Below are 19,127 nucleotides of genomic sequence, written 5' to 3'. Positions count from 1 at the left end.
GTCCAGGTCCTGGAAGGCGCTTGGGGCACAAGGAGGCCGCCTCCCACTGTGGCCGCGGAGCCCTTGGGCCCAGGGCTTGGGATCCCACCTATGAGGGGCCCTGGGGCCCTCGCTCTGGGTCTGTGGCTAAGTCTTTCGTGGGGCCGGTCACATGGCTAATAGACGACTGAGTCAATAAGCATTTATTAAGTGACTTCTGCATGCCGAGTCCCAAGCTAAGCTCAGAGGATACAAAATAACTTGCAACCCACAGAGGGAAGAAGGAAAGGGAAGGGGATCTGGAGGCAGGGCCACGCCAGGTGGGAGAGGAGAACCCTCCTTAAGTGGGGGAGGATGGAGGAGGCCTCAGAGGGAGGGGCGGGGGTGCCAGGGAGGGGGACGATAGCCCCCAGGAAGATGGGGCTCCTGAGACCCAAAAGCAGGCAGGCCTCGGCCCCCCTCCCCCACGTGGCCAGCCATGCTGGCAGCTGTCTAAAGCCTTTCTGTGGTGAGGAGGTTCAGAATCCGGGGGGAGGCTCGGCGCGGTCCCGGGGGGCCTCTGGCCAGCAGCCAGGGTGCCCAAGAATCGATGCCCCATGTGACCTCAGGCCAGTCACTTACCTGGAGTCTAAGAAACTTTACCTGCAAGTAAGGGGATGACACTCCCAGCCCAAGGATCCTGTCTCAGGCTGGACTTGAACCCAGACCCCTGCCTTCGACGTCCCCATCACCGCCAGGACCACGCTGGGCAGAGGGCGGACCAGAAACAGCTCCGGTCCTTCTCAGGACAAGGCCAGCCCCACCCCCACCCCCCCCCCCGGCCCTGGGCTGCGCAGGGAAACCGCCCCCTGGGGGAGGGGGAAGGAGCCAGTGGGCCAGGGCACCCACGGCGCCCTGCTCCCTGGCCCAGCCCTCTCTGTCTCTCTCTGGCTCTTCTCCAGGTGGCAAGGATGGAGTTCTGTCACATGCTGGCTCACGTGACGGGCTGGCAGCCTGAGAGTTGTGGGTCTCTCTGAGAAGACCAGGAGAGTCGCCCGCCTCCCCCTGTGCCCAAGGAGGGCCCAGACACCTCCAGCCCTCCCCAGGGACCCCTGCTGGGGGCGGGGATGGGGACCTTCCAGGAAATGAAGGAGCAGGCCAGGTGAGCAGAAGGAGGCTACGGGGGGGGGGGGGGGGGGGCCCCCCGAGGGGCCCCAGGCCAGGGCAGGCAGCGTGGGAGCAGCGGGCGGCTGGGGCACGGTGGGCGCCGGCTGGCGCAGAGGGCACGGGCTGGCTGCAGAGGGCGGAGGGCAGGGAGGATGCGCTCCTCTGCCCCACCCACTTGTAACCCAATCTCCCTCCTGTCTCCTCAGCAGCTGCACAGAGAAATCTTCCTCCTTTGTTTTGGCTTCCATGGGTGGGGACCAGTGCCAGGGATGAGGCGCAGCCTCTGGGGAGGCCCCAGAGCCCACCTCTCCCTTTCTGACCCCTGCAGCCCCAGGCTCCCGCCCAGAAGCGCCAGCCTCTGCCCATGAGCTGCCAGGGAGCGAGCGCCGGAGCCCGAGCGACAGCTCCCCCCTTCCCAGCTCCCAGCTGCACAAGCAGCTCTGCTCAGAGCGAGCCCCGGAAGCCATGCGCAGGGGTCTTTACCCCATCTGTCATAAGAGGAAACTGAGGCACAGAGAAGGTAAGACATGCTAGAACTCAAGCAGACTTAAGAGCAGACTGAGCTGGGCATCCCATGGGTGCCGGGAAGTCAGAAAACCGGCCCTCCCTGCCCTCAAGGACCTTCCAGGTCACCCCGGGGGGGGAGACTTGTCCACGGGTAGCTGGTGACTTCCGGGGGAGCAGGTGAGGACAGACAGGGGACCAGGAAAGGTCCATGGGCGGCCACGACTTAATCCTGCCGTCAAGCTGGACGTTTCTGGCCAAGGGAGCCACGCGTTCGGCGGCAGAGGTGGGGTGAGGGGCGCCAGGTGTAGGGGACAGTCGGCACGCCCGTCGGACCCAAGCTGGGAACGCGTCCAGGGGCCGGGAAAGCCAGGTCGGGGCCGCCCTGGGTCTGGGGCAGCCTTGGGCCCTCACCCAAGATTTGGGTGGAGGTGAGAGAGGCAGGAAAGCCTTTGCCACAATGCCCAGGAGCGGGCAGAGGTTCCCACATCTGGGTGGCAGAGGTGCCCATGTCCAGGTGGCAGAGGGGCCCGGGGAGAATCTGCAGGCTTGGGCCTGAGGTTAGGGGAAGGATAGCAGTCTGGGCCAGGGCCCGGAGGGGGAAGAGCAACAGAAAGAGGGAAGCTGAGGACGGAGCGGACTGGGGCGGAGGCAACTCCTCCTTGGCTGCCTTGACGGAGAGACCCAGGGGTGTCCACTGGGAGCGGGCTGATGGGTAGAAGACAAGGGCTCCGGGAGGAAGTCAGCAGGTACTTGCGTAGGGAGGATAAAGAGCCTCTCAGGAGGTCACAGAGAGAGGCGCGGGAGGAAGGAGGCCAGACGGAGCTGTGGGTGCCCACCCTGAGAAGGTCAGAGACGGCTGGGGGGCGGCACAGGGGCCTGGCAAGGGGGCGGGAGGCCGGAGAGAGCACCGGCTTATGGAAGCCGAGAGGAGAGTCTAGGCCGCCAGGTCTAGGATCCCTAGAATGGGATCCGGGCCAATGGATTGGGAGGTTTGGTTAGGATTTGACGCCTGAAGAAGGGGGATTGTAAGGGAGCCGGGGTTTTGGGGGGTGGTTTTGTTTGGCCCGGGGGAAAGGGAGGGAGGGGGGGGGGGGGATTTAGGGTTGGCCCCCTTTGGGGGTGGTTGCGGGTTTTGGGTGGGGTGGGGGGGGGGGGCGGTGGGGGGGGGCTTTTTGGGGAGAGGTTGGGGCGGGGGGTTTTGGGGGGGGGGGGGGGGGGGGAAAAAGGTTTGGAAAGGGAAAATTTTTTGGGGAAAAAATTTTTGAGTTTTGGGGGGTGGGGGGGTTTGGCTTTTTTTGGGGGTTTTTGGTGGTGGGCGGGGGGGGGGGGTGGAAGGGGTGGGGAAAGGCTGGGGGAAATGGGCGGCGGGGTTTTGGGAAAAAATTTTTGGCGTGGGGGAAAAGGCGTTTTTGGGCGGGGCCGGAAGGGCCCGGTGTTTAGGGAAAGGCCCGGGTTTTTTTGGGGGGTTTGCCGGTGGGGGAAAGTGGTGGTGTTGGGGGTTTTGTTTTTGGGGGGAAGGGGGGGAGGAGGGGGGAAGTGGGGGGTGGGGGGGAAAGGGTTGAGGGAGGTTTTTTGGGGGGGGGGGTTTGGGGGGTGGGGGGGAATTTTTGGGTTTTGGGGGGGCGGGGTAAAGGTTTTTTGGTTTGAATGGAAGTTGGGGATGGTTTGGGTTTTGCCGGGGGGTTTTGGGGTTTGGCGGGAGGGAAGTTTTGGGAGGGGATTTTAGGGTTTGGGGGTGGGGAGGGGGAAAGGGGGTTTTCCCCGGTTTGAAAAAAAGTGGGGGGTTTGGTTGGGTTTTGTGGGGTTAGTTTAATGTTGGGGCTTGGACGCGGCGGGGCGGGGTGGTTTGGGAAGGGGGTTTTTTGGAATGTTTTGTTGGCCCTTGGGGGCCGGGTTTCGGAAAGGTGCGGGGGGAGTTTTTGCGGGCGCGCTTTGGGGACGGGGTTTTGCGGGATGGGGGGTTTGGAGTTGTGGGGGGTTTTGGTGGGGTTTTGGGGGTTTTGGGGGTTTGGGAGAGGGGAGTTGGGGAAAACTTTTGTTTTTTTTTAAGGGGCTTGGGGGTGGGGGGACCCCGGTTTTGGGGCCTTGACGTTTTATTTTGCTTTTTTGATTTTTCCCTTTTTTTTTGAAGATTTGGTTTTATTTGTTTCCCGGGTTTTGGGACAACCTTTTGGGTTTGAATTTCGATTTTGCAGATTTTATCTTGTTTTTTTTTCTTGGGTTTTAGGTAATTTGGGTTTTCTTGTAGGAGATTTTTTTTAGATTTTTTTTGGTTTTTGATTTCGAAAAGATTTTTTGTTTTGCTTTTTATTGGTTTTTTTGTTTCGTTTTTGTTTTGATTTTGATTTTTGTTTTGAATTTTTTTTGTTTTGTATTGTATTTGGTTTTTGATTTTTGTTTTTGAGATTTTTTTATTGTATTTTGTTTTGATTTTAATTTTTGTTTTTATTTCCCTTGAGTTTTGGGTTTTGGATTTGTTTTGCGTATTTGTTTTTAGGGGTTTTTGGTTTTGAAAATTTTTTTACTTTTTTGGCCCGCCTTTTTTGAATTTTGGAAAATTTGGTTTTGAATTTTTTTGGTTTTTAGGGAGATTTGTTTTAAAGGGGATTTTTTTGGTTTTTGTAATTTTTGTTTTGGTTTTTGATTTTTTTTTTTGGTTTTTCGTTTTGAAGGGGCTTTTTGGTTTTGAATTTGGCCCTTTTTTTTCCCCGGCATTTTGGTTTTTGAATTTGTTTTGATTTTGATTTGGTTTTTAATTTTTTTGATTTTGTTTTGTTTTGACATTTTTGGTTTTTGAAATTTTGGTTTTGAGATTTGTTTTGGGAATTTTTTATTTTTTTGTTTGATTTTTGGGTTTAGGTTTTTTGGTTTTGGGGGGAAATTGGTTTAGGGGGGGATTTTTGGTTGGTGGGGATTTGGTTAGTGTTTTTTGGGTTTTTGGGGGGATGGGGTTTTGACCTGGGTTTGGGGGGGTGAGATGTTGGATTTGGGGGGGGGTTAGAAGTTGGGGGAGGGTTTTGAGGGGGGTTGTGGGGTTTTGGGGGTGAGGGACCCGGTTTGGGGGTGGGGAGGGGGGAATGTTTTGGATTGCAAGGAAGGAAATTTTCGTTTGGAGAATTGGGGGGTGTTACGGTGGGGTGTTTTTTAGGGGGCCCAGCCCGGCAGGATTTTCAGGGGAAGGTGAGGGAGCCCCGGAGGGGGGGAGGGAGGGAGGGGAGGAGAAAGATAGGGAGGGGCGAGCATGAGGGACCCTGGGATGGGCCCTGGGATATGGGATTTGGGAGGGATACGGATAGGATATTGGATACGGATACGGGATGGGAGGGATATGTGTGGCCGGGAAGGGGGGTGGCCCAGGGGGGGGGTGCGGGGAGGGGTGGTCCCGGGGGGGGGGGCGTCCCTTCCCCGGCCGCCTGGTTTCCCCGGGTCGGCCCCGCCAGACGCGGGGCCGGGGAAGGGAAGGGAGGAAAAGAACTGGGGTGTTTTCCCGGGTTTCTTTCCCCGGCCGGTTTAAAGAGAGAGTGGGAGGGGGGAGGAGGGGGGGGGGTGTTTTTTTAAGAAGGAGGGGGGGGTGGGGGGGCTTCCGGGCGGGGTTGGGGGTTTTTGGGGGGGGGCGGGTGGGATGTGGCGGTTTTTTTTAAAAATGGGGGCCGAGGGGGGGTGGGGACGGGGTTTTGGGAATGGGGAGGGCGGGAAGGATGGGGAAAGGGGGTTTGGGGGTCCCTGGGGGGGTGGGGGGGGGGGGGGGGGGGCTGGTTTTGGGCGGGGGCGGGGGGGGGGGAGTGGGGGGTGGGGGGCCCGGGGGGGATCCCTATAATGTGCTGTGGGGGGGCCCGGGAAAGGGGGCTGCGCGGGAGGGGGAAGGTTTTAAATGGAGATCCCCAATTTTGGTCCCGCGGTGGGGGGGGAATTGGTTTAGGGGGGCGGCCGGATGAGTTTGTGGTTTTTTTATTGCGTCTTTTTATTGTTCCGGGTTGGGGGGGTTTTTGTCCGGGGAGGGAAGGGAGGTTTTTGTTTTTTGGGGGTTTTTTGGCCCCGGGGTCCCCCCGGGGGGGGTTTTCTTGGGAGGGAGGTCCGGGCCGGGGGAAGTAGCCTTCCCCCCTTCCCGGGCCGGGAGGGTTTGGGGAAGCGGGGGAGGGGACCCCAGGGTATGGGGGGCCCGGGGGTTTCCCTTTTTTTTGTGCCCCCAGGGGGGGGGGAGCCCCTATTTGGGTCCCCGTGATTTGTTTTTGTTTGGAACTTTTAGGAATTTGGGTGGGGGGGGCCGTAGGGCCCCCCAAAGAAAAAGGGCCCAGGGGCCCGGGAACGCTTGGGGATCCAGTGGGTTAAAGGGGGGGCCAGATGGCCTGGGAGAAAAGGGTTTGGGAAATTGTTTCTTTGGTGGGTGGGGTTTGGGGCTTGTAAGGGGGGGCAGGGGGGGGTTTTTGCGTTTGTTATTGGGGTTGCGGGACCCTTGTAGAAAGGATTAGGAAAAGGGAGGAAAAGGGGGGTTTTTGGGCGGGGGGGGGGGAGGACCCCCCCCTTTATGCTGACGGTTTGGCCCTGTTTGGTATTTGGCGGTTAAAAAAGTTGGGACCCTGCATGGGGAGACCCCGAGGTCCCTTGCCTGATTTTTTCGCTAGGTTTTCTTTTTGTCCCGTTGGAAAGAAAAAAATTTGGAACAGTTTTGGGGCCTTTTTTATTCCGGGAATTTTTTGGCCCCTTTGGGTTTTACAATTTTGATTTGGGGGGAAGGGTTTTTTCCCCGGGAAAAGGGAGTTTTTGGAGGGAAAAATAATTTAGATGGGGGTTTTAGGAATGATTTTTTAAAAAAAAGGGGGGTGGGTGGATAAGAGGGTAAGCAGGAGGACCAAGTTAAAAGTGAATTTAGTGGTGTAAAGCAAAACCCTTCTGGGAAAATAAAGGGAAACTGGATAAGGAGGGTTGTGATTTCCCAAATCTAAAATGGAGGTTTAAAAAGAGTTAAAACAGTGAAAAAATTTCCCAGTTGGGAAAAAAAAGTTGGTAGTTTTGGAAGGTTATTAAATATTGGTAAAATGGGAAAAACTAAAGAGCTTTCTTTTTTTTTTTTTTTTTTTTTTTTTATTTTTTTTGGGGTTGGGGTTCTGTTCCCGGTACCCCTTTTTTCTGTTTCTAAATTTTTTCTAATTTTTCTTAGGGGTTTCTTTTTTCTTGGGGAGTTTTCAATGGGAAAAAGATTCGTGTTTAAATGGGTTTGAGAAAAAGTTAAAATAATAAAAAGGGGTGGGGGAAGACCTTTTTGAAAAACCAAGGGGAAAAAATTATTAAAAAAGAAAAACCGGTTAATTGGAGGGACCCTTTTAAAAAGAATGGGGGGGGAAATTTGGACATTAAGCGTTTCTGAGGAAAGGGGCCAGTGAATTCCCTTTTTAAGGGGAATCCCCCTAACCGGAAACCCGGGCACGTTCAGGGAAAATAGGGGAGGAGGGAGCTTGGGAACTTTACGGTAAAGGCAGTGGGATTACAGAGGGGTGGAATGGGGAGAATAACATCCAACCTGATTTTTTCCCATAAAACTACTGATTAATATCTTCTCTGAGGAGCTAATTGTTCCTCTCTCTCTCTCTCTCTCTCTCTCTCTCTCTCTCTCTCTCTCTCTCTCTCCTCTCCCTCCTCATTTCTTCTCTGTCTCTCTCTGTCTGTCTCTGTCTCTGTCTCTCTTTGTCTGTATCTGTCTCTCTTTCTCTCTCTGTTTCTATCTCTGTCTCTGTCTCTCTCTCTTTAATTTATTTTTTCTTGAGAGTTTCTATTTTCATTGTGTGGGAGATCTCTGTTTTCTATAGAAATGTATCACGTGGTTTCTTAATCGTGGAGGGGGATGAGAGAGAGAATTTACAACAAAAAATTTACAAAATATAAATTTGTTTGTTTTGAATGTACCTGGGGAAAATATCAAATACCTAAGTTAAAATTAATAATAATAATAATAATAGTAATATCTTCTCTGTTTTGGTACTTGGGAGGGTGATCCTCCTTCACCCAACCCAGACAGGGTGATCACTGGCAAACCCATCGATACTATAGCGTTGCATCGGGAGAGCATTGGTTCCGAGCCAAAGTGAGAACATTCGCTCGGGATTCTCTTTAAGCCAAACCTTCATTTCGCCAGAGCAGGAAGCCCCAAAGCACGGACACCTATCGATCGGACACTTAGGGTCAGGGAAAAGAAAGCTTTGAGACCATAACTGTGGCTCTAAGCCATGTTAGGGATACTAACAGAAGCACAGAAACAGAATCTTTTTCGGGCGACAGCTCAGTCACAGGATCTCTTAAAAACAATCAAAACCGCACCTTGGTCACCTGGGCTGGAGGAGCAGTTGATAGGCAAGCGTTCCTTCTGCGGGCCCAGCAAGTCTAACCATCCTTATTTTCACTTGGTTCCTGGTTCACAGAACAGCTTCGGGGGAGGGTTCCTTCCATGAGCCCGGCAAGTCTGAACGTACTTGTTTTAGTGATTTTAGAAAACATTTGTGTCGTTATTTTCCTAGACTAGTCCAGGGCCAGGGCTGGGGGCCAGCAGCCTTCCACCTGCTGGGACAACCGGAACTTAAGGTGTGGGACCGAGCTGGGTGTACGTTGGCAGGAGAGAAGGTCAGTAATCCAAGGTGGGATTTGATGGTGGGTTTTCTGGCAGAGTGATGGATTAGCATCGATATCAGGAAGGGGCTCCCCCCTGAGATGCAGGAGGGGTTGAGAAAGCTTCCCAGCAACCTTCCCCCCTCTGTAACCCTTCCTGGTAATAATTCAGTAGAATATCCCGGCAGGAGAGGGAACAGGGGAGAATCCCCAGTGTGGTGGGTTTGTGCTCAATTTCATTTGTCTCCGTCATTGATCTACTTCAGAAAGAATCCCCTGCTGGCTGCTGACTGTCCCTGCGCCCAGTGTCTACACCGCTAGCTGGATTCAGAGCCCATCTGCTGACTGTCCCTGCCCTCAGTGTCTACACTACTAGCTGGCTTCAGAATCCACCTGCTGATTGTCCCTGTGCCCGGTGTCTACACCGCTAGCCAGCCTCAGAGCCCACCTGCTGGCTGTCACTGCACCCGGTGTCTACACCGCTAGCTGGCTTCAGAACCCACCTGCTGACTGTCCCTGCGCCCGGTGTCTACACCGCTAGCTGGCTTCAGAATCCACTTGCTGACTGTCACTCACCCAGTGTCTACACTGCTAGCTGGCTTCAGAACCCACCTGTTGACTGTCCCTGCGCCCAGTGTCTACACCGCTAGCCGGCTTCAGAGCTAGTCCCAAGCCCACCTGCTTCTTCTGCCCTAGTCCTGGGCAGGCAGGTATGGGGGAGAAGGGGGGGAGGGAGGCGAGAGTGTGCCTTTGTGCCCCCGGGCTCTCTGGGCTGGCCCTGGCATTTTGGGGGTGTTTTATCTCCATGGTGAAGAGGCTTGGTCTGTTTGTCGAGGTTGCTTGTGACTCAGTAAGTCAATAAGAGGGAAGTCTGGACTACTTGGGACGTCACTCGGTGAATGGAGAGGGAGGGTCCTGTGAAGCCAGTTCTCCGGGAAATTGAAGGGTCAAGTCAGCAAACATTTGTTGCTATGGTGGCAGGAGGGAGTAGGTGTGAGGGACACAAATGACTCCCGGAGCTCCCGGTCTAAGGGATTGCAACATAAATACAACACGTGAAACCATGGAGAATAAAAAGAATCTCAAGAGGGAGATAATACTGTAGATTAAGAGGAAGTTTATAGAATAGATTTGCAGTTTCACGTGAAATCATCTTTTAAAAAATTATTCCAAATGCTTGTTTTAATCCATGAATTAAAAATGCTATAAATATATTTTTTTAGAGGGAGAGAACAATCAGGGGGTAGGAGGATCATTGAAGGCCTAAAGGAGATGCCAGCCCTTCAGCTGAGTCTCCAGGAAGCCAGAGATCCTTCTAGAGTGAGGGAGGAGAGAGAGCATTTAGACAAAGTTAGAGAGGCCGGAGGTGGAATGTTGTTGACGGGAATCAGTTGGCAGGCGGGTCTGGGACAGAGGCAGTGGGAGGGGAGATGGGACTGGGAAGCCAGGGGAGAGCCGGGCAGTGAGGATCGCTGGGGGGCAGACCGGGGATTCTGTCAGCCTGAAACCCAGCTGGTAGCTCTCCTAGAAATAGTTTACGTGTACCCAGCGTTCTCACCCATGGGGGTCTCCCCACCCCAGCTGTGAGTGGGAAATGATTTCTTCCCTTTCGCAAATCGAGGCTGGCTGGTGCTCCCTAGGAGGACACGGTTTCAGTCCTTCATGAAAACCTTTCTAAGATGCTTGAGTTTTCTTTCTCGCCTTCACCAAGAGGTGTCAGCGACCCTTGCGGCTGCACCCTGGGCTCTTGTTCCCAGCCACACTGTTTTTAAAATCAGCCCCCCAAATTCCCGGCAGAAGGCCTGGATCTGAGTTCTAGATCATCCGTTTGCCAAACCAGAGCCATCCCTGGGCCTTGGCGGGATCCTCTGTAAAAGGAAGAGGTCGGGCTCAGGGGTCTGCAGCCCTGTCCAGTTCTAGGCCTGAGGTTGTGCAGCCTGATTCTGAGGCTCCTTTAGTCCTAAAGGGATCAGAGGCTTTCGGCTCCTCAAAGAGCTGGTACTGAGCATTTGGGGGAGTCCACATTTAATGAAGGGGGCACAGGTTCCTGTCTCTGTGTGGCGGAGCATTGGGCCTGGGGCTCCAGGGCACAGGGAGCTCCCGCCCCCCAGCCAATTCCTCCTTCTTCCAGAATCAGGATGAATCCCTTCGCAGACACCGTGCAGAGCCTCCGGGAGGCCTTCCACTCTGGGAAAACCCGCCCAGCGGAGTTCCGAGCTGCCCAGCTAGAAGGGCTGAACCGCTTCCTGAAGGAAAACCGAGATTCCCTCCTGGCTGCCCTGGCCCAGGATCTACGCAAGGTAAGGCCTGAAAGGCTTCTCTGGAGACCCAGTCGGGGCAAATCAGCCCCCAGGCATGCAGAGGCTCTTCTAAGTGTCTTAACCAATCTCGCTCCCAAACACGAGCCCCTTTGGCAGGCTCCCTGCCAGGGGCCACGCTGCTCTGCTTGAACACTCCGGAGGTTGGGCAGTTCATCACCTCACAAGTCAAAAACTTTTCCCCACCTTCAATCAGGGTAGCTCTGCCCCATGGCACTTTCCACCCTCTTCACGTTAGCCAGGGACATCACTCGTCCTTCTGGCGTCCATGTCACATGCACGGTGAGGGGTCGGCCACCAAAGCTCCCAAGTCATTTGCACAGGGACAGCTTTCTACTTTGCCGTTGAGTTCTTGAATCCACATTCAGGATCTTCGATTCACTCTTGTTCATTTGAACTCATCATCCTGACCTTTAGTGTCTTTGGGGATCTGAAGTCTGCCCTCCATGTTAGCCAACTTCTGGCCTTTGTATGTTGGGTTGGCGCGCTAAGTTGGACTTTCTTCTAAGTTACTGATGGAAATCTGAAATGAGGACAGTGAGGTATTGAAGAAAGAAAAAGAAAGAAAGAAAGGAAGGGAGGGAGGGAGGAAGGAATTAAGGGAAAGAGGAAGGGAGGAAGGAAGCAAGGAAGGAAGGAGAGAGGGAAGGGAGCAAGGAAGGAGGGAAAGAAGGGAAGGAAGGAAGGAAGGAGGGAAAGAAGGGAGGGAGGGAGGGAGGAAGCAACAGGTCAGATCATAAGGTAGAGTCCTGTGGCCCAATACTGAAGACTTCATTCCAGACTGGCATGCATCCATCACTCAACACAGTTCTTCAGCTATAAATTACCCCCCCCCCCCCCCCCCCCCCCCCCCCCCCCCCCCCCCTCCCCCCCCCCCCCCCCCCCCCCCCCCGCCAACTACCCAGTCCATATTTCTCGGTCTGGTCCACAAGTAGCCTTTGCCTCAGTGAAATCCCAAGCTTCTGTGTCTAAGAACTTCCCTGACCTAGTAGTGTGATAACCTTAATAACCCTATAAAGTTAAAACAAGCAACACGTTGGGCAGAGAATGTTAGTAACGACACTCTGTGGGTGTCTGTGGGCACTTGGTGTAGAGCCCTGAGCTCCCAGTTATGATTTCAAAACTACCTGTTTCATAATCGAGTTCATCGTTGGCCAGGGCTCCAGCTCCCCGGCTTACCAGGCAGCCTGCCAATCCCTTTTCCACAAGGGATCCATCTCTGTCTGGGTCCCTTTCTCTCCCTCTTTCTCCCTCCCCCATCTCTCCCTCTTTCTGTTTGTTCCTCTCTCTTTCTCTCCCTCTCCCTCTCTCTGCTTTGGAGTCTCCAGGGACTTGGCAATAAGACTCGGGTAGGTCACCTAGCTCCTCAGACCTGGCAAACATGGTGGAGGTGAGAGAAGGGCCTTGTAAGCCTTGAAGTGGGCTCTAAATGAGAGGTATTTTTGTTTGTTGGTGAGGGTTTTTTTTATTATAGCTTTTTATTTACAAAATATCTGCATGGGTAATTTTTCAGCATTTGACAATTGCCAAACCTTTAGTTCCAACTTTCCCCCTCCTTCCTCCACACCCCCCCCCCCAAGATGTCAGGTTGACCAATACATGTTAAATATGTTAAAGTATAAGTCAAATACAATATAAGCATCCATGTCCAAACAGTTATTTTGCTGCACAAAAAGATCGGACTCTGAAATAGTGCACAATTAGCCTGTGAAGGAAAGCAAAAATGCAGGTGGACAAAAAGAGAGGGACTGGGAAATCTGTGTAGTGGTTCCTAGTCATCTCCCAGAGTTCTTTCGCTGGGCGTAGCTGGTTCAGTTCATTCCTGCTCTATTGGAACTGATTTGGTTCATCTCATTGCTGAGGATGGCCACGTCCATCAGAATTGATCATCACATAGTGTTGTTGAAGTAAATAATGATCTCCTGGCCCTGCTTGTTCACTCAGCATCAGTTCCTGTCAGTCTCTCCAGGCGTCTCCGAAATCGTCCTGCTGATCGTTTCTTACAGAACAATATTATTCTCTAACATTCATGTACCACAATTTACCCAACCATTCTCCAATTGATGGGCATTCACTCAGTTTCCAGTTTCTGGCCACTACAAAGGGGGCTGCCACAAACATTCGTGCACATACAGATACCTTTCCCTTCTTTAAGATTTCTTTCGGATACAAGCCCAGTTGTAGTGAGTTATTTTTAATCTGCAAATAGAATTACCTTCCTTTAACGTTCACAAAGTGCTCCGCAGGTCCTATCTTATTTGAATGTCCCAACCACCCTGTGACGGAGGTGCTATCATTATATCCATTTTGCAGATGAGAAAACTGAGGCAGACAGGGTGACGTGACTAGTAAGTGTCTGAGGCTACTTTAGAACTCAGGCCTTCCTGACTCCGGGCCAAGGGACCTGACCACCACACCGCCCAGCCCGGTGTGGGCCACAGTGCCCGGCCTATATCAGGCATTTCATCGATTTGTTCCCTGCCCTCCTGTCCCTTCCCGATCTTTCCCTCTCTGGGAGATCTCTGGTCTGCATTAGGAAGGTGTTATCCACGGTCTCCCCCTGGCTGGGGGGCTACAGAGGAGTCAGACTCTCCCCTTTGCTTTTCCGTTTTTCATCCCGGATGGACTCCTTCCACCAAGCCTCCGCAGTGAGCCCGGCCTCTCTCCAACTCTCTGTTCAGTCTGGTCTTTCAGCCCTGCCCCGCTGCTGTGTCTCTCCAGAAACGAGTCCCTCCCTCCCAGCTCTCTGGACTCGGGTCGTTCAGTCCTTTCTCATCTCCTCCAGGAGTTCGTCCCAACTGTCATTCACTCGCCTGCTCTCTCATCTCCCCCCGGCACCCGCAGTGCCCACAAATGTGCCCAAGACCCCCCACTCTCCCCCCTCCCATCATCACCTCTTTCAGGGCTAAGTGCCAGGAGCGTTGTCAACCATCACTGCCTCAACCTCCTCACCCCTGACCCACTTGGAATAAATCCTAGTGCCGATTAGGCTTTTAAGGACCTTTTCCTTCCCTCCCTCCCTCCCTTCCTTCCTTCTCTCCCCTCCCTCCCTTCTTCCTTTCCTTCCTCCTTCCATCCTTCTTCCCTTCTTCCTTCCATTCTTGCAAAAGTGGGAGACTGGAGGTATCTAACATCACACGTTTCTTTGATATGTTGCTTAGTTTTGCTGGATTTTGCTCATTTAGCCCCAGCCCTGAAGTCAGGAGGACCTGAGTTCAAATCTGGCCTCAGACACTTAACATTCCCGGCTGGGTGCCCCTGGGCCAATTGTCTCAGGGAAAAAAGAAAAAAGATTTGTTTCTTCTTTAATTTTACTCCTTGATATAAAGGAGAGCTCTCGGGGAGGAAAGTAGATGATAGAAAACCAACAGATATCGATAAACATTTATTTTAAATAAATTAGCCGCCCCACCCACTACTTAGTCCTGGAGAGGTCGGAGCCCAGGCCTCTGAGCCAGGCTGGGGGGGCCTGTGTTGGGACACGTGGGGAGGCGCCTGACCCACAGATCCCCTTCTCCTGCAGCCTCCCTTTGAGTCGGAGATCTCCGAGATCAGCATCTGCCAGAGTGAGATCAACCTGGCTTTGAACAGCCTGCACAGCTGGATGAAGGATGAACATGTGTCTAAAAACCTGGTGAGGCTGGGTGGGAGACAGGAGAGAGGGAGGCTGGGGGCCCGGTGAGAAGCAGGGCCTATGAGGGCCCTGTGGGAGGCAGGAGAGAGGGGGGCTGGGTAGGAAGCCAGAGGGAGGCTGGGGCCGGAGGGAGGCTCCCCTGTAGGTGCTCCCCTCCCAGGGACTCCTCTTCCCTTGGGTTCCCCGAGCTCTTTGAGGGCCCCAGGCCATGACCTGGCTCAGGGCCCAAGGGTGTCTCTGTGGCCAGGCCACCCAGCTGGACTCAGCCTTCATCCGGAAGGAGCCCTACGGCGTGGTCCTCATCATCGCCCCCTGGAACTACCCTCTGAACCTCATGCTGGTTCCTCTGGTGGGGGCCATCGCAGCAGGTGAGGATTGAGGGCCCGGACCCCCGGGGGCACTGCCCCCCCCACCCCCGAACCTCCCCTGTTGTTCCTGGGCCGAGTTGCAGGGAGGGAGATGGGGGTCCGAGGAGAGCAGCCAGTGTGAGTGAGGGGCCCAGAATTCTTGTCCAAGGGCACGCGACGCCCTGGGGACCTTGGGCAAGATGCCTCCATTTCCCTGCCTCTGCAGACTGGGGGTTGAGCGTGGGTCCTCTTAAGGTCTCTAAGAGTTCTAAAGCCCCTTCACGGGGAGTGGGAGGCAGCGCAGGAGGAGGGGTTGGGGGGGAGAAGCGTTAGCTCAGGAATCTGGGGGTTTGATCGGAAGAGCTTTATGGGAAAGCAAACTCCGGGTGTGACATCACTGGTTATTCCTGACCCCCTGAGGCCCAGGAATGGTGGTCAGTGAGCCTCCCCTGCCTGACCACATCATCCGCAGCTAGGAACGTTCCCTCCCTACAGCTCCCTTCTGGGTTCTCAGGCTCAGTTCTGACACTCTGGGTTCTAAGGTTCTAGGACACTAAGGTTCTTAAAGTTCCCCCCAGGCCTCAGAAAGTGGACCAGGTCCGCTCTGCCCGAGTCTGTCCCCCTTTCCTCCCCTCCCTCCCTCCCTCCCTCCCAGACCTGTCCTTGCCAGCCCCATGCTGCACCGCCCCCCCCTTCCTGGAGACCGGGACGGGGGCAGGGCTGGTCCAGCCTCGGGAAGCAGCCCGGGGGAACAGGCTGGGATGGCAACCCACTGCCGAGGGGGCTCCCCAGCTGAACCTGCCTCCCCCTCCCTCCCCTCAGGTAACTGTGTGGTGTTAAAGCCCTCTGAGATGAGCAGCAGCGTGGAGAAGGTCATAGGGGAGGTGCTGCCCCGCTACCTGGACAAGGTGAGGGCTTAGCCCAGAGCTGCCCAACCTCCCCTCCCCCACCCCCCCCCCCCCCCCCCCCCCCCCCCCCCCCCCCCCGCTCCCTCTCCCTGAGCTGTGATGGCACCTCTGGCCTTGGGACCCTCCTGGGGAAAGCGGGACTGTGGCTTTGGGGGAGGGGCCCCTGAGCTTCTCCCTAAGGACCCGAATAGTCAAGAGTGTAGCGGCAGCTCGGAGTTAGGTGGGGGCGGTGGGCGGGTGCTCTAGCTGGGGATCTAGGCAGTGGAGGGAAGGGGGGCATTCTGGGCCGGGCAGGGAGTCTGGGCTGCCCCAAGGAACCAGCTCCTCCCTGTGTCACAGAACTGCTTTGCTGTGGTGCTGGGGGGCCCCCAGGAGACCAGCGCCCTCCTGGAGAACAGATTCGACTACATCTTCTTCACAGGTGGGTCCGGGAGGGTCCAGGGGGACAAGAGGCCCGCGCTGTCGGGCCACCCCGAGGAAGTAGCTTGGGCCGTCTCGGGCCCTCTGCAGATCTCAGGCCTTTGAGAACCCGGCTCCTTGGTCTGCAGGAGACACTTAGAGGGTCTACGCTTCTTCCACTTTCCCAGGGAACACCACTGTGGGCCGGATCGTCATGGCCGCAGCCTCCCAGCACCTGACCCCCATCACCCTGGAGCTGGGGGGCAAGAACCCCTGCTATGTGGACGACAACTGCGACCTCCAGAATGTGGCCAACCGCGTGGCCTGGTTCCGCTTCTTTAATGCGGGCCAGACGTGCGTGGCCCCGGACTACGTGCTGTGCAGCCCGGAGATGCGCGAGAAGCTGCTGCCCGCCCTGCAGCACGCGGTGACCCAGTTCTATGGGAAGGACCCCCAGAGCTCCCCGGACCTGGCCCGCATCATCAGCCCCAAGCACTTCCTCAGGGTCCGGGGCCTGTTGGGCAGTGGCCGCGTGGCCTTCGGCGGCCAGTCGGACGAACAGGAACGCTACATCGGTGAGTGCTCCCCTCCCCCCTCGGGGGGCCCCGGACTGCTCGGGAGGAGTCTCCGGGTGACCAGGACCCCAGGACCCTCTGGCCCCTGGGGTCTCCATGGCTGGCAGCACGAGCTCTCCAATACCCCCCCGCCCCCGATCCCTGTGGGTCCCCGGCCTGAGGTCTCCTCTGTGGTCCGAGGCAGCCCCCACGGTGCTGGTGGATGTGAAGGAGACGGACCCCGTGATGCAGGAAGAGATCTTTGGGCCCATTTTGCCCATCCTGACCGTGAGTGGGGTGGAGGAGGCCATCGCCTTCATCAGGAAGAGGGAGAAGCCCCTGGCTCTGTACGCCTTCTCCAACGACTCGAAGGTAAGGGGAGGGAACTGCCAGGAGGAAATGGGTCCGAAGGGCAGGTCTAGGGCCAGAGGGCAGGCCTGGGCGGGGGAGTGAGGGGGAAGACCGAGTCCTGGGGAGCAAGGGAACCAGCTGGAGTCAGGGGTCCCCTGATTGTGGCCTGCGGCCTCACCTCCTGGATCCCATCCGGCCCCTCCTTGTGCAGCTCCCCGCCTCTGCCCCAGCTGCCATTCTCCTCGGGTGGCTAAGACGCTCTCAAGTGCTAAGCAAATTTCATCTCTTGCTGAGGTTCCGGGTGGAGAGGGGCCGGACTAGCTGGTCAGCTAGTGTCTGAGGCTGGATTTGAACTTGGGTTGTCTGGACTCCAGGGCCAGCACCCTGTCCTATATGCTCCTGGCTGCGTAGTGTTGTAGAGGGGATTCCCATCTTCTAATGAGTTGGATTCTAGTCTCAGAACCCTGCTCCCTCCTGTCTCCAAATCTAATTTATCCTAATGGTAAGAGGGAGACAAGAAGGTTCTTGAGCAGGGTAGCGGCACACTGAGAACCGTGCTTCAGGAGGCTCCTTTGGCAACCAATGGAGACCTGGAAGCGGAGAGCCTTTGTGAGCGTCCAGGCCAGAAGGGATGGGGTTGCTGGGGACCATCTGAGTGGAAAGAAGGAATGGCTAGAGTGGGTCCGACAGCTCAGGGAGTGCGAGGGGGAGGGGAGGAGGAGAACGTGGGGGACTTGGAGCCAGCCTCACCCTCCTGAAGCTGCCCTCTGGCTCCTTGCTTTGGCACTGATCTCTACATTTCTCAGTAATGAGACCTTCTGGTCCTCTTTCGTGGGTCGCTGGAGCCCCGCTGCTAATGCCTGCAGTGAGAGGCCCTTGCAGGGGTCCCGGGCGCCCCTGAGCCCTCCTGGCTTTCTCCTAGGTGGTGCACCAGATGTTGGACCAGACCAGCAGCGGGGGCTTCTGTGGGAACGATGGGTTCATGCACTTGACGCTGACCACGCTGCCCTTTGGAGGAGTAGGTAGGTCCAGTGCTCGGCCTCATCATCCTGCCCCAACCCCTCGGGCCCCCAGTTCTCCAGACCCCCCCATTTCCTGTCCCATCCGCCATGTCTGTAACGGGGCAGAAGTCATACTTGAACCTGTTTCCCTGATTCCGAGGTCTCCCCCACTGTCCCACTGCCCACACTGCTGACCCGACTTTAATGTTTACTGAATCAAACTGCCCTTCTGGGCCCTGGAAGACCCACCAAGGTTAGAAAAGACTCAATTCCCGCCCTCGTGGACTCACAATTCTGCAGGGAAAGGGACAAGACTTGTAAGATTTCTCAGCATTTTTTCTTTTCAAGTCTGAACTCCAAATTTTCTCCCTCCCTCCTTCCCCTCCCCCACTCACTAATGGGGCAAGCAAAAAACTATCCGTGTGAAGCAAAGCAAAACTCATTTCCCATCAGCCGCATCACACACACGAGAGAACATTCTAGCTGCCTCCCGTGCCGGTTCTCCGGCCTGTCCCAGCGCTGAGGGGTTTTGCCGAATCCCCCCCCCCCCCCCACTTCCGGAGGCCCGGCCCCTCACCGGCCGTTCTGTCCCGCAGGAAACAGCGGCATGGGCACGTACCACGGGAAGTTCAGCTTCGACACCTTCTCGCACCAGCGAGGCTGCCTGCTGCGCAGCGCGGGCCTGGAGAAGTTCAACTCCCTGCGCTACCCGCCCTACGCCCAGCGCAACCTGGGGCTGCTGCTCTCCTTGGTGGAGGTGGGCCGCAAGAGCCAGTGTGCACGCCCTTTCTGGATGGCCCCCCGGTGGGTCAGGTTTGAGACGACCCCAAGCTGGGAAGCCTTTGACCTCGCCTCTGGCTCCCCCGGGGCCGGCCTGCTTTGTTCCTTTGGGCTTCCCGGGAACCGTTTTCTTGCCCGAGGGTTCTTTTGCCTCTTTGGGACCGCTTCGTTTGTTTTTGCCTTCCTGGACCGGGCCTTCTGCTTTGTTCCCCTTCCCTGGCCGCTTCTGCTTGCCTTTTGTTTCCCGGGCCGCTTCTTCTTGGTTTTCCCCGGCCTTTGGGGGTTTTGGTTTCTGGCCGCTTCTTGCGTTTTTTTGACCGGGCTTCGTTTTTTTGACCGGGCCTTGCTTTCCGGTTTCCGCCTTGGACGCCTTGCCTTTGTTCCTTTGGCCCTGGGCCGCCTTCCGTCCCCGGGTTTCTGTGGCCTTCCGGGCCGCCCCGCCAAAAAAGACCTTTAAACCCAACCTCAGCCCTGTGATCCTTGAGCGGAGCCTCGGGGCCGGCTGGGAGCCGGCGGCGGGAGAAATGGGGGCGTTTGGCCTGGGGCGGGCGCCGAGGAGGCTGCGCTGGGGGAGCAGAAGCCGTCACGGGAGGGGAGGCCTTTGGC

The 19,127-nt window shown here is 55.8% G+C and overlaps 1 protein-coding gene across 1 annotated transcript; it reads left to right on the top strand.

Annotated features, from left to right (window-relative positions):
- The first annotated feature begins 1,396 nt into the window (after positions 1-1,396).
- On the top strand, positions 1,397-18,978 carry ALDH3B1 (aldehyde dehydrogenase 3 family member B1). Its single transcript, XM_031943615.1, has 11 exons — positions 1,397-1,645; positions 8,142-8,244; positions 10,361-10,529; positions 14,071-14,181; positions 14,429-14,549; positions 15,351-15,436; positions 15,776-15,857; positions 16,024-16,410; positions 16,595-16,761; positions 17,663-17,762; positions 18,338-18,978. The coding sequence occupies exons 3-11, from the start codon at positions 10,368-10,370 to the stop codon at positions 18,976-18,978; spliced, it is 1,857 nt and encodes a 618-aa protein (XP_031799475.1). The 5' UTR covers positions 1,397-1,645; positions 8,142-8,244; positions 10,361-10,367.
- Positions 18,979-19,127: the final 149 nt, after the last annotated feature.

This window comes from Sarcophilus harrisii, chromosome 6 (assembly GCF_902635505.1).
Source record: "Sarcophilus harrisii chromosome 6, mSarHar1.11, whole genome shotgun sequence".
Taxonomy (NCBI): domain Eukaryota; kingdom Metazoa; phylum Chordata; class Mammalia; order Dasyuromorphia; family Dasyuridae; genus Sarcophilus; species Sarcophilus harrisii.
Note: the sequence above shows the minus strand (reverse complement) of the source record. Positions and strands in the feature narration are given on the sequence as shown.

Excerpts from the sequence above, each read along its gene's own strand:
- ALDH3B1 (XM_031943615.1), top strand. The coding sequence starts at position 10,368 with ATGAATCCCTTCGCAGACACCGTGCAGAGCCTCCGGGAGGCCTTCCAC. Across the intron at positions 14,550-15,350 it reads GGTGGGGGCCATCGCAGCAG|GTAACTGTGTGGTGTTAAAG; the intron begins GTGAGGATTGAG and ends CCCTCCCCTCAG. Across the intron at positions 15,437-15,775 it reads TGCCCCGCTACCTGGACAAG|AACTGCTTTGCTGTGGTGCT; the intron begins GTGAGGGCTTAG and ends CCTGTGTCACAG.